This window comes from Brienomyrus brachyistius, chromosome 9 (genome assembly GCF_023856365.1).
Source record: "Brienomyrus brachyistius isolate T26 chromosome 9, BBRACH_0.4, whole genome shotgun sequence".
Classification (NCBI taxonomy): Eukaryota; Metazoa; Chordata; class Actinopteri; order Osteoglossiformes; family Mormyridae; genus Brienomyrus; species Brienomyrus brachyistius.
Window position 1 is genome coordinate 3,810,170 of NC_064541.1, and position 13,470 is coordinate 3,823,639.

The 13,470-nt window shown below is 39.4% G+C and overlaps 1 protein-coding gene across 4 annotated transcripts; it reads left to right on the forward strand.

The window, feature by feature from the left end:
* Positions 1–2,537: 2,537 nt before the first annotated feature.
* LOC125748310 (sterile alpha motif domain-containing protein 3-like) lies at positions 2,538–10,943 on the forward strand. Of its 4 annotated transcripts, none has more exons than XM_049024301.1 (6): positions 2,538–3,164; positions 4,059–4,190; positions 7,285–8,279; positions 8,557–8,712; positions 10,005–10,094; positions 10,206–10,943. In XM_049024301.1, the coding sequence occupies exons 3-6, from the start codon at positions 7,317–7,319 to the stop codon at positions 10,518–10,520; spliced, it is 1,524 nt and encodes a 507-aa protein (XP_048880258.1). In that variant the 5' UTR covers positions 2,538–3,164; positions 4,059–4,190; positions 7,285–7,316; the 3' UTR covers positions 10,521–10,943. The 4 variants fall into 4 exon arrangements, with proteins under 4 accessions (XP_048880258.1, XP_048880260.1, XP_048880259.1 ...); XM_049024303.1 differs by lacking the exon at positions 2,538–3,164 and adding an exon at positions 3,658–3,683; XM_049024302.1 differs by lacking the exon at positions 2,538–3,164 and having other exon boundaries at positions 3,873–4,190.
* Positions 10,944–13,470: the final 2,527 nt, after the last annotated feature.

Below are 13,470 nucleotides of genomic sequence, written 5' to 3' on the forward strand. Positions count from 1 at the left end.
CATAACTTATAGAATAAAAAGTTCTCCTTTTATGGGTTTTTTTGGGGTTAACGTATTTAAATTCAAATAAGAACCAATTTAATACACACACACACACACACACACACACACACACACACACACACACACACACACACACACACACACACACACATATATATATATATATATATATATATGGTCCAATTATTACAAAAGCACTTTACTCAGAAAATGTTGGGGAATGTCTGAAATGGTTTGATTTCTCTGTTCACTGTTCAGCGGACTCAGACTGTCCGTACAATTATGATATCAGTAGTCAATACCCCGATCTTTTGGGAGTAACGAACTGCTCTGTTCTAGACTGTAAAGGGGCTAATCTGCCTGACCCGGAATGACCTTGACCACCTACACTCTGACTCTTTCTTTTGGATCATGTTGCTTCGGACACAAACGCTTCCCATGAGGAATCCCTTGATCGTTTCATCAAACCCTTCCTTCTCTCAGCGGAACTCGAATAAAAAACGACTTCTGCACATGCAGTGTTCTGGCAGGCGGGTGGTCTTCATATAGAAAAATGGAAAATATTGCAGTCAGGAAGCCTAATTCATGAATGTCACTGTAAAGATTAACTACTAAGAGTTAAGTATCAAAATGAACAGCATCGTGTGGGGAAATACATAAAGCCGAGCGAAAACGAGATGTGGTTAAACAGACGGACTTATAGAGGAGAGGTGCGGTGTTGGTAGATCGTGTTCCTGTGTACAGCCTGATTACTAATGGTACTCCAATTTAACAACACTTCATCTCCCGGAGGGGGGGGGGGGTTCCTGTCAAGAGCATATTTTCTCGTTTACCTAAAATATGGATCGAAAAATAAGCAGCCATCCCTTCAACAAAGCGCGGGTATCATACACGAGGACTCGCTTTTGAGAGAAGCTATAAAATATACAGACAAGAGATGGTATGACTAGTGTACAGATCACAGGTCCCCCCTCCACTCCCTCTCTCTATCCCTCTCTCTCTCTCTGGAAATAAACGGCAGGTCGCACGACGCGCAGGGCCGCACATAGCTGATCAATATTCGATTTAGTTGCTAATTTAGGGTCTTTCTATAGCTGTCATCCCGTGATGTATGAGTCCTAACCCGAGGTCGCCGCGGAAAAGAAGAAGAAAAAAATAAGAAAAAAAAATCAAACACCAGTCAACTTTTCACTTAACAATAGACCGACTTGAATATTATTTATGGGCGAAAGCGCCACTTGATGGGTGAATTCTTGGTATCGCCGGCCGAATGACAAAGCGGGTAGTAAGTACACCACAGGCCTCGACACAGGCGACAACATTAGACATAAAAATGTAAACGTGCAAAATCAGTATGAACACACGTGTCCAAAGAAGGAAATATTGGTTTGAACAAATATCAATGAGCTCATAGCCTGGGAATTGAACAATAACAGCAGGTGGCCCAAATGACATCAAATGGCCCATTAAAAGAACTCAAACTATACTGACACACAAGTTTTTAAAGACGAACGAAACTCACATATTCACATATCATCATTAAATCATCTAATCTTATACAGGAATATGTGCAAAATATCATATCAGTGTGGCAATCCGCCCACCCCCCAACACACACACACACACACACACACACACACACAAGATTTCACTATAGTTAATGTCTTCCCGATCGATCGATCACTGTTCTCAGGATGTTATCAATAATCTGAAAGCTTGATTAACTTCAACGTTTCCATAACAGTTCTACACGTTTATTTTCTCTCTGATTTTAATTAACACTTGCTTAATTAGTTCGAGATCATTCAGGAGTAGGATGCTTTATTTTGGGGGAGGGGATGAAATTTACATAAAAACGGGCTGATAAATTGATATATTATCGAGAAAGAAATGTTGTAGCAATTCATTGGCGGAACGAATCATAAACAGACATCCATCAAAATAAGCCAGCTTGCGACAACGAATAATTCTTTATGGCTATTATTTAATTATTTCAGGGTTTTAATTTCAGATACCATATAGAAGTAACGATATAAGCATTACAGAGTAGTTTTATCCTTCTTCTTGGAGGGAAAACGATTACTTGGAAACAGATAATAAAACAAAACCCAAACTATCTGGCCTATATAATATCCCACAAAACAATAGCTTTCCGTCATCATACACTCGAAAGTTGATCGTTTATATTTAAATACATTCATTATACAACAGAAAATGTACATTGTAATCTTCCGATTGGCGAATATATTATTTTTTGAACGCTACACTGTAAAAAGTGATCTGGGGTTTTAGTCAGACGGGCTAATGTAATCATGCTGAGTGAACTCATTGCTCATTGTGACTAAGTAAGATCAGTTACAACAACTTCAACTAATAAAAATACTCATGAACTCAAAATATTTCGTTCAATTAACTGCAAAAAATGCGTCAGCATCCGCATTTTACATAACACGCATGCGCATTAATTTGGCGCCAGGGTCACATGACACATAAAGTTACAGCCCACATTTGAAACCAGACGAAGAAATTGCCCGCCATTTCGTCAGAACTGGAACCACATAGCTGTTAACAAGCAAGTACCTGTACAGTTTATCGGGAAACATTGTTAATTCATAAACTATTCTGTCTTACACGGCCAGTCACCACAACCTTTTATGCATATTTGCTATTTAGTTCGTTGTGGTTATTGGACATACATCATACAGCATCTTAGGTAGCTCCGGCTAGCCGTTGGTTCGATTTTTTGTGATGATGTGGTGATTTGGCTAACTTTTTACATGCCGCGTTTTATTTTTAGTATAAGGTTAGTAGGGGTTTGTGGATAAGCGTACATCATAGGAAACTGATCTCGCGTCAAGCGAAAATCCGTTTCAGTCACTGCATGGAGTATTTTAACGTAAACTGCGTTCAATCTTGTGAACGTTTGTGTAGCAGAGAAGTTGTTAAATCTTCAATACTTAATTTTTTAAAATATAAGGAAGAGATTATTTAGCAATCTTATGTTGTTGAAGATCCTGTTCAATGTACATATGTTGTGCTTTTTTTGTTCGCATTATGGGAAGCTCTTGTGTATTTTGTCTTTTGGCGCCGTCCTTACTTAAAACGGCAGAATTGCGGTTTCGCGTTATTTTCATAAGTATGTTTTTACCCTCTGAGGAGAGGTAGGTGGCTTGTTCTACGTTCCTGAAATATTTATTAGGTATATATACTGAAATGAGTTTAATCATATGTGATTCAAGCGGTTGTGCCTTCCTCTGTAGTGCCTTCTTGAAGATTTTAGTTCTTGTCGGCTCGTTTGTATGTGGCTAGCATGACAGAATGTGTGTTAATACTTTGATATTTAATTTATTTAGATTGTGCTTTATTTCGATCATATACGCTCCAGTATTTAATCAGTGTCATGCAGAGGATGAGACAAAAAATAGTGTTACTGGGAACGCAGATGTGTCATCATTCAGCACAAAGTACGGTAGCCTGAGAAGACCGGCTACATGTGGGCCGTTCGTTCCAGATGCGAAACCGCGCTCCTATGGTCTTAAAATCTGATGGGCGCCAAAATCGTTGTAACAATTGGTTCTGTCTCGCCGGCGCTTTGTGAAAAATTAGCAACAAGTATATGACAGCGCATATCCTGCCGAAGTGTAACTCCAGTATACGTACAAGGCCAGTCTCCGCGAATAGTAAGTCGCAAAAAGCCAATTGGTCTCCGATAAATGTTTTACACACTTATTCACTCCTAGTAACCTTATACTAAAAACACAACGCAGCATGTTAGCCAAATCACCACGTTGTCATAATAAACGCAACCCACAACTTGCCAGAGCTACCTAAGATGCTAATGTATTAGAAACCAAATATCAAATATACTTGAAAAGTTGTGGTGACTGGCCGTGTAAGACAGAGAATAATTTATTAATTATATTAGTTTATTAAATTTGTTCGCAGAGCCTAGAGGAGTGGAAGGAGATTCCAGTATCGGATTCTCCTCCACCTAAATGAAACGATGTCAAGGTGAAGGAGACTAAAAGTTTTTGGTTTTCTTGTTTTATTTACAGGATCACTTCAATGAAAGTTGTGTGGTGCGGGACACTTGCTCATCAATGAGGTGGTCCTGCAAGAGTTGCAATTACTCTTCGCCCAACCAACGCACATTAATTGTCCATTACAAACTGAAGCACTGTCATCAGGCAAGAAACTGTCCTCTTCCCTGTGTCTACGCAGATTGTGTGTGCTCCTTCCGGACTGTATCATCACTGAAAAAACATTTAACTAGAGACCATAGTCAAGACCGTTCTAAGCAGATAACCTCAAAGTTAAATTGTGAACTGTGCAGTTTCTCAGAGACTTGTAATGATGCACAGTTTTTTGCACATCTAAAAATTCACATATGCAATAAGGAAACTGTGAAATGTCCTTTTAGAGATTGCAGTTTTCAGTCTAGTGTATACAGTACTTTTCGTGCACATAAGAGCAAGAAACATCACCTCTGTACTGTTGAAAATTTCCGTACAAACTTGTATCAAACGTGGACTCCAGACACATCGAATTCTGAAAATACAGACATTGAGACACATTCTGAACATTTACACTTAACAGATGTTTACATAGAAGATCAGAACCTTCCTGAGTTGCTTCAATATAAAATTGCAACTCTTTTACTGCGTATGCAAACAGCATTGCATGTATCTAAGGCATCAACTCAAGAAATTATAAACGAGCTTTGTAGGATTAGTTCAGTTGTGGATGAATGCACACCAAAACTAATAGAAAGTGTACTCATTAAGCACAATTGTGCAGTTAACAGTGCAATCACCACTGCTATAACAGAGATAATTAAAAAAGCAAACCCCTTAAGTCTGCTGTCAAAAGATGGACCTTTTGGCTCTGAATATAAAAGAGCAACATTTTACAAAAATAACTTTAAAGTGATTGAGCCAATTGAATATGTTTTACATGGATCATCTGGGCAAAAATGTGTTTATATTCCAATTTTGAAAGTTTTAACAGAGCTATTAAACCGTAATGATGTGTTAGATAAAATCTTGGAGACAAAATGCAGGGATACTGTTGGATGCTTGTATCAGTATAAAACATACAGGGATGGTCTATACTGCAAAGAGAATATTTTGCTCTCATCAGAAGATCTTAGCATTGCGCTAGGACTGTATATAGACGACTTTGAAGTTTGTAACCCATTAGGTACGTCCAAAAAAAAACATAAAGTATGTGCAGTGTATTGGGTCATTTCAAACTTGCCAATACAATATAGGTCATCTGTACAGTCCATCTATCTTGCATGCCTGTGTCATAGCAATGATATGAAGAAATATGGGTACACTGTCATTCTTGAACCACTGCTAAAAGACCTTGAAGTACTTGAACAGCAAGGATTGTATGTTCAGAGATTGGGAGCCAGTATTAGAGGAACTGTGCTGTATGTTTCCGCAGACAACTTGGGGGCCCATTCTCTTGCTGGATTTCATGAAAGTTTTCGTGTTGACAAATTTTGCCGGTTTTGTTTAGCTAGTCGTGAACAGATTGACATTCACGAGGTTAAAGCCGGAGTGTTTCCACTCCGGACAGTTGAAACTCACAAACATGACCTTCTTGAATTAAAGAAACATCAGTTAGATTCCTTGAATGGAGTAAAGAGAGACTGTGTTCTGAATAGGCTTTCTCATTTCCACACAATCCAGGGCTTCCCCCCAGACTTCATGCACGACCTTTTTGAAGGAATAGTTCCAAGAGAGTTAAGTCTATGTATTAAGTCTCTGATATCCAAAAAGTACTTTACAGTTGACTTTCTGAATTACATCATTGAATCTTTCCCTTTTAAGTATACAGATAAAACCAACAGACCACAAAAAATTTCACAGTCGTGGGCATTGAAAAAATCTCTTGGTGGGAATTGTCATGAGAATTGGACACTTTTACGATTTCTGCCATTGATGATTGGTCATGTTATACCAGAGGATGACAAAACTTGGCAAATTTTATTAGATTTGAAAGAAATTGTTGAAATTCTGGCTAGTGGACATTTTTCAGAAGAGACATTGTCATACTTGGAATGTAAAATCTCTGATCACAGGTGCCTATTAAAAGAGGTGTTTCCTGAATTCCACCTCCTGCCCAAGCACCACTATCTGGAACATTATCCGGAACTGATACGAAGATTTGGACCACTAATTGATTTCTGGACTATTAGGTTTGAGGCAAAGCATAACTTTTTTAAAAGAGTAGTCCACGATTGTCGCAACTTCAAAAACATCTTGCTTACTTTAGCAACAAAACACCAACTTTCTTTAGCTTACCATCTGGACTTGCCAAGTCTTTTTAGGCCTGATCTGGAAGTTGGACACATTGCGGTTGTGTCACCTGATATACTAGAGCATTCTATGAAGAAGGCTGTAGAGCTGAAATATGGAAACATAACTCTTGTATCTCTTGCAACCCATGTCTGCCTGTATGGCACCAAGTATTCAGAGGGTATGTTTTTGTCCGTGGGGCACACCAGCGGCTTGCCTGACTTTGGAAAGCTAGTTAAAATTGTAGTTGTGTCTAGCAAAATGTCTTTCATGATTGAGCCCTATCAAGCATGGTACATGGAGCACCTGCGGAGTTATGAACTGGTGAAACAGCAGTCTTATGAACTGAAGATTGTGGAATCACATGAACTTAACGCATATCAGCCCCTGTTTCCATACACAAGAGCAGGCAAACTGCTAGTGACGCCAAAAGCTTTCTTGCTTCACTAAGGTATAGTTGAACTGTTGTGAGTGGTATTGCTTAGCTGTTTGTTGTTTAGTCATTTTTTGCATATACGTGTTGAAATAGTGCTTGCTTTTGCTGTATTATACTGTTTTGCCATTTCCTGTCTCTGTATGGCTTGTTTGTCTTGAGAAATACTGTTTTTCTGTGTAATATTTGGTCTCTAAATTTCATCACTTTATTAGGCTACAAATATGTTGTCAAAGGGCTCTAGTTGAGGTACCCGGCTCGTTAATATTGACACATTTACAGGGATGTTCATTAATTTACGCTATCATTATAAATAACACTTATTTTGATGTATACAATATATACCCATCATGAAGAACAGAACAACACCTGATAGAGATGATTTTCATGTTCTTAAACATAAAAACAGTATTACTGTAGAATAGCCTGAAGCAAAGGAAAAAACATTGGAAAACAGAGTTTAAAAAACCTGGGATGCAACACCTAAATGCCTACTGGCTTTATTGTTCAATTTGCGTTTTCTCTTTTTTTCTCTGTCCTTAGAAAAGATCTCAAAGTTTCTCACTCAAAGGAAGATGCTGTTACGAGTTATAATTTCACCGCAGGACATTAGGAAGCTCAGGTTGGACACAGCCCCAAATTCAGTGGATGGCCTGAAACTGGTGTTGAAAGACAAATTGCAGCTAAGCCAGCCGTTTGACCTTCAGTATGAAGATGAAGATTTTCAAGACTTTTGTAACCTTACTTGTGTTGATGATCTACCAAAGGAGAAGGCTACGTTGAAAGTCAATTTCTGTGTTGCTGTCTCCTCAGACTCCAGTTTGGACAGTTTTGTTGCACCATCTCCATCAGCATCATCTTCATTAAGCAGCCATTCAGAGTCCTTTGCTGGTCGATTACAGCCATGGCCAACTACATTTTCCATTCCCACTTTCTCGTATGATGTTGAGCTGAGGCTGAGGCAAGGCAATGATGCTTTCAGAAAAGATGGAACACTTCTGTCCATTTCAAGGGACATGAAGTCAGAGATTCTGGAGAAAATTGCTGAGGCAATATATTCCTTCAAGGCCTACCCTAGAAATGAAGAATTTGAGTGTGTAGCCATTGCTCTTGTTGAAAAACACCCTTGCCTAAAAGAACCTGGCTCCACATCTGGATGGTATGGGTGGAAGCTAAGTTTAAAGTTTAAAATGGGCAATTATAGACAAAAATTGAGAGATGCAGGCTGTCGAGAGCTAATGGTAAATTCTGAGAAAAGAGGTTCTGAGGACATGCGAGGGAAGAGAAACAAAGTAAAGAAACCCAGACGTTCTGAAACAAACTTCCTTCCAGATCTCCCCCAAGGAAGAGACCTGCGACACCTTGAAGAAGAGCGAGAAAAGATGGCCCAAGAGATGAGAAAAGCCACTCCAAACCTGGTATTTATTGATCAGGCAATGAATGCCACATATGCACTGAGAAGACAAGAGATTGTTGAAGAGGAGCCCCCTATTTCTGAAATGATGGTCAGATGGCCTGCGCTTTTTACTGAAAGACAGGTACTGTTATGTTTTTGATGTCTGTATGTTTTGAGTTTACAATACAAAATATTTCCTCAAAGATGATGGAGTAATAATGTGCTTAGATGTCATATAATGCATATTCAATTAAAATGTTTAAATGGCTTCCAATTGGTTTAATAGGCAAGGGCAATATTGAGTATTGTTTCTGGACAGCTTGCTGGAATGTGAATATTACTGTCACTTTTATATTTAAGTACATAGTGAAAGGCCAGTGTACTGTCACAAGTTTTTAAAATGTCCCTTCTTATTTTAGATCATCAAAGAATTCACCAGGCTGATGTCTATGGACCTCACTTTGTTCTATGAGCGTTTGGACAGTCACCTGCTCAGACTTCTTCAGTTGTTCAGGTCAAAGCGCTTTGAGGGGAATAAAGAAATGACATCCTTACTGGAGAGCCTTGACAAGGATGTGAGTATATTTCTGCTGGGTCTTTGTGGTCATACAGGTGCTTCTTGGATACCTCGGGTATGCTATGCTTGTTCCATGTTGTGAAAAGTTCTCTGCATGAGTGGAATATAGTCTCAGTCAAACATTTCAAATACAAATAAATAGTACTGGTAAATGAACATTCCGCTTTTCTAGTCTTATCAACCAAAGGTGCTGTACACTGTGTCACTTTCACCTCATATACATGCACAATTTTTTTACTACTCAAAGCTCAAACTTCAAGGGTTTGAACAAAATTAAAATGCTTTTATTTTACATGGTGGTCTGTAGCATAATGGTTAGGGAACTGGCCGTGTGATCAGAAGGTCGCAGGTTTGAGTCCCAGACTGGTAAAGGTACCACAAGGTACCATTTCCAAGCCCTGGATCCTAGCTGCTACCTATGTTAGCTGCCCGCTGCTCCTTCAGATGTGTCAAATGCGGAGGTCACATTTTGTTGTGGTGCACTGTGTGCTGTGTTGTGCTATGTTCACAATGGCAATCACTCAGTTTTTCACTTTTCTTTCATTATGTATGTAAGGTGAACACCCTGCAACTGGCAGGTCTTCATCACTCATTGTTAGCAATAATTTACACACCTATATTATGTAACAAGTTGGGTGGGAGAATGGATCTTTTATGACTAGGGAGAAGGAGTGGGGATGGAAAGAAGTGAAGGAGAGAGAAAATGAGGGGTAAACTTTTACTTCACCCTACTGTTGATTTATCACTTTCTTTTTACTTTTAGGTAGAGATGCACGATATTTATCGGACAGATAATTTATCGGCCGATATTTTTATTGCCCCGAAAAAATACATTAAATCTGATAAAGTTGGCTAATAGAATTGGTGAAACTGCTTGCTGGCAGATAGCGCCTTTTAAAAGGGGGCATTGCACTCATGATGTCTGACTGGAAACAAGCGCCAGCACACCACCAACACACCTTCATCGGTCTACAAAAACAAGCACCTGCATAAAACCGCACCAGTGACATCCTTTACCATGTAAATGCTCACTCCCACATGGAACTCCAGAACGTGCTACAGTTCAGTCAAATCCTCCCTTTTACAACTCATATTTTAGCTGATTGATAGCAACATCCAGCATTCTGCTTGCAACACTGCCACTTGCTTGATATGTTCAGTGTTAATTACGGACACGTGTTCATCACCTTATTGTGATGCAGCTGAGTGTCGTGCGCAAAATTTTTCTTATTGTGTATCCCCAGTTTTAGATTTCAAACTAAAATAAATATTACTCATGTGTTTTGGCAGGTATCAAACCAAAAGAAGAGGGCAACAGCTTTGCATGGCCTACCGTGGTACATGAAGGAAAATCCATCTGCATTCATGAAGATGTGTGAGGTAAGAAGTGTCATGTCATCCAAAAAGCTAATTCACATGGAGCAGGGATACACTTGTGCATTATTTGGCAAAACTTTCCTAAAGAACAAACCCTTGTATTTTTTCCTAAAGCCCACGGATCCTGAGGAGGACGTCATCAGGGGAATGCTGATTGGAATACTCTTAGTTGCTGAGGATGTGAAGGAGCCCCTTCCAGCTTCCTACAATGATATTGCCATTGTGGTTGAAGAAATTATTGTCATTCGCCACTTGCGAGATGTACCCAGTGCTTTTGTCAATCTGATGGGACTGCTGTACATTCTGAACATTGACTATCCAAAAGACTTGAAGTACACTTTTGAGGTAATTCAACGACTGTTCATGGGAATAGGGCTGGACGCATGCACTGCCAGAGTCCACTCTCTGAAGAATAAATTGTTCATTTAATTAGATAATGCAAGCATCTTCATTGGTTATGTTTTGATTTTCTGTGTCTTGATGTTCTTGCTGATCTTTGAAGCAAATGTGTCTATATACTTATTTACTTATACACTTTATGTATTTCAGCCCTATTCCCGTGAACAGAGGCATTTTTGTAATATTTAAAGTATCTCTTTAATATATCAGCAAGGCACTATATTATTATTTTTATTATTTTTTGGCAGCTGTACAATTGACATTTGATATTTTTTGTTGTGGCTGCTCTGTTCAGAGGAAATGTGTCTCTGAGACACTATTTTATTTGGCTTTAAAGGAGCCTTGAACGGACTTTACATTTGAGCAGTGCCTGTACATTTGATGTTAAGATAGTTGACCATGTGTCTTAGTTGACATTTGTCTGCAGTTGAGAATAAATATTCCAGATTGAAATATGTCTTGGGCTATTTTCTATGCTAATATTTGTTGGACTACTTCTTTTGTAGATTAGTAGTAGCTTTGTAGGTATTATTTGCATATCCTGGTAGGTTTTGTAATGCTCTATCAACCTCTGTAAACTTAACGAAACTAAATTTGAGGACTAAGTTGAAAAAAATAAGTATTTTATGTTGAACAAGCATGATTCACATTTGTAAAAACAATTTAATGAATTAAGTTCACCCAGCATTGGTTTGTTATTTTAGCTAATCTTTTTTAATCCAAATTATTTGACACAAAATGTTCAGTCAACATGCTTCATGTTGTATCAACTAATTATTTTAATTGTAGTTAATTTATCACTTTACATAAATATGACTTAACTCTGTCAAAGCAACAAGATGACTTGACTAAGTCAAGTTAAGTCAATGAATAATTTTTTACAGTGTACATTACTCTGCTATTTACCACATCCAAACAAATCAACTGATTTTTTTCTATACTATACTAAAACTCCAAATAACAAGCAATGAAATACGCAGCAACGTTCTACTGCTTATGGTTCTTTAATGGTCATTGCAAAACACGTGCATAAGATAATGGGATGAATATTAAGTAACGCTATTCTTTTTTCGGAGCGCAGGTACTGATCCTTCACATTATCAGACATTTATTCCATTGTCTGTGTTGAATGATGAGATTGGCTTCATGTTCTCAAATTATTTCGTGCCGTTTTTAGGAGACATACAGGTCACATTTATTGGTCTTTGTATATTGCCCTTTGGTCAGCTTCTATTGGACTGAAGCGTTGTCATCGACTGCTGGAGGTACCGGCTGACTAACGCGCTGGTTGTTACCAGAGTGATCCCGCGACCTTGTCCATTGCATTACGAGGTAATGGTATCAAAAATGTCAGTGCTCGCAATAATTAGCACAACAACATCGAGCACCTTAATGTCAACGATATTGACATAACCTCAATTAGGCTGTCTACTTATATCACGATAGCAGAACTTATTGGCTACGGAATTATTTAACTGCAAACAATTGCAAAGTTTAACAGCAGCATAACGGTTCAAAACATTTCAAACATGTATTATCTCGACATTCTAGTTCGATTCGACAGTATATAAGTTTGCATATAATGTCAATCAGTGATTAAAAGAGCGCTTCTGTTCTCCACACCTCGTTTCCCCTTGCTGTGTCAGGGACGACCGCTCAGTCCGCTAAAATAATTGGCCATTAATGGGGGGAGAGAGGGGGAAGGAGAGGAGGGGTCATTAGTTACGAGCATGATTAGAGAGGATAACTGACCCACGCTATGCCTCTCACTCAGAGGCGGCCGACCGGAGGTGGGGGGGGGGGGGGGCATTTTGCCGATCACGATCATCCGGCTGGCTATATAAAATGTGGCTATATATAGGTTATATAATTTTGGGGCTGGGCCCTCATAAGACCAGCCCACCGGGAAAATTCCCTAACTTCCCGATGACCAGTCCGTGCCCGCGGTAGAGGCGGGAAGCAAGGGATTTCAGTGACAATACAGGCGGAGTTTGATGTTTGCACTTGGAAGGGGTGGTGGTGGTGCAAAAACACTACCCTATGTGTTACCGCACGTATCTGATGCACACATAACCGATTATGCAAAGGTGCTAAATGCAAGTATAGAAGTATAGAAGAATATAGAAGATGCAATGCTGGTTTTGCCAATTAACTGGAATTTCCACGCTGGCAACTAGGGTGTCCCAAACTCCGCCAACGAGTGATAGCTTATTAAATCTGTATATTTACGTAGTTCCGTCTAAGTCAAAACTTACATATAAAAATAGAAGTAATGAGCCAGGCAGATATAGAAGGAATGCGACAATAAGGTGATGAGAAAGGGGACGAAGAGGTCAGCTGCAACAACGCAGGAAGTCTAGGGGGCAGATTCAAAGAGAAAGTGTAGGATAAGGGGAAAGGACACGTAGAAGGGGCCGTGTGGGGAAACAGGGATCGTAGGACTAACACTAACAGGGCTTCCCTCCAGTTATGTTAGCCTAGCTTTAACTTGGCGATTTCTATTTCTTAATTTCCCCTTTACCTTTCATTCCCCTCTTTCCTCTTCGCGACAAACTAAGTTGAACAGCCTTGATTGTTTGAGGGGAGAGGAGGCGATGGTTGGGGGGGGGGGGGGGGTCACCGGAGCTTTCAGAAAGAAACTGCATGGGTGGGGGGGTGAGCAGACTGAAGCGTTTCTAATTTAAATAAACCCCTTGGCAGACTAAAACTGGCAGTCAGCTTCCCTCGGAATGCAGGAAAAGAAATAAAAGAACAGAAAAAGGGAAAGAAGGGGGCGGGAAACAAAACGCAGATTAAGGTGTCTGTATCAGATGAGTTCTGAGTAGAAGGGCTGCGGACAGGCGAAAGTAAAATGCGATGAAGTGTGTGAAAGTAAGTCTCAGGAAAACAAACACGGATGCAACTGGAATTATAACATGAAAAAAAACTTTTAAGAAGAGAATAAGATTATAAAATGAGGGAAGGGTTGGTAAGCGAGTGA

Excerpts from the sequence above, each read along its gene's own strand:
- LOC125748310 (XM_049024301.1), top strand. The coding sequence starts at position 7,317 with ATGCTGTTACGAGTTATAATTTCACCGCAGGACATTAGGAAGCTCAGG. Across the intron at positions 8,280-8,556 it reads CGCTTTTTACTGAAAGACAG|ATCATCAAAGAATTCACCAG; the intron begins GTACTGTTATGT and ends TTCTTATTTTAG. Across the intron at positions 10,095-10,205 it reads CATTCATGAAGATGTGTGAG|CCCACGGATCCTGAGGAGGA; the intron begins GTAAGAAGTGTC and ends TTTTTCCTAAAG.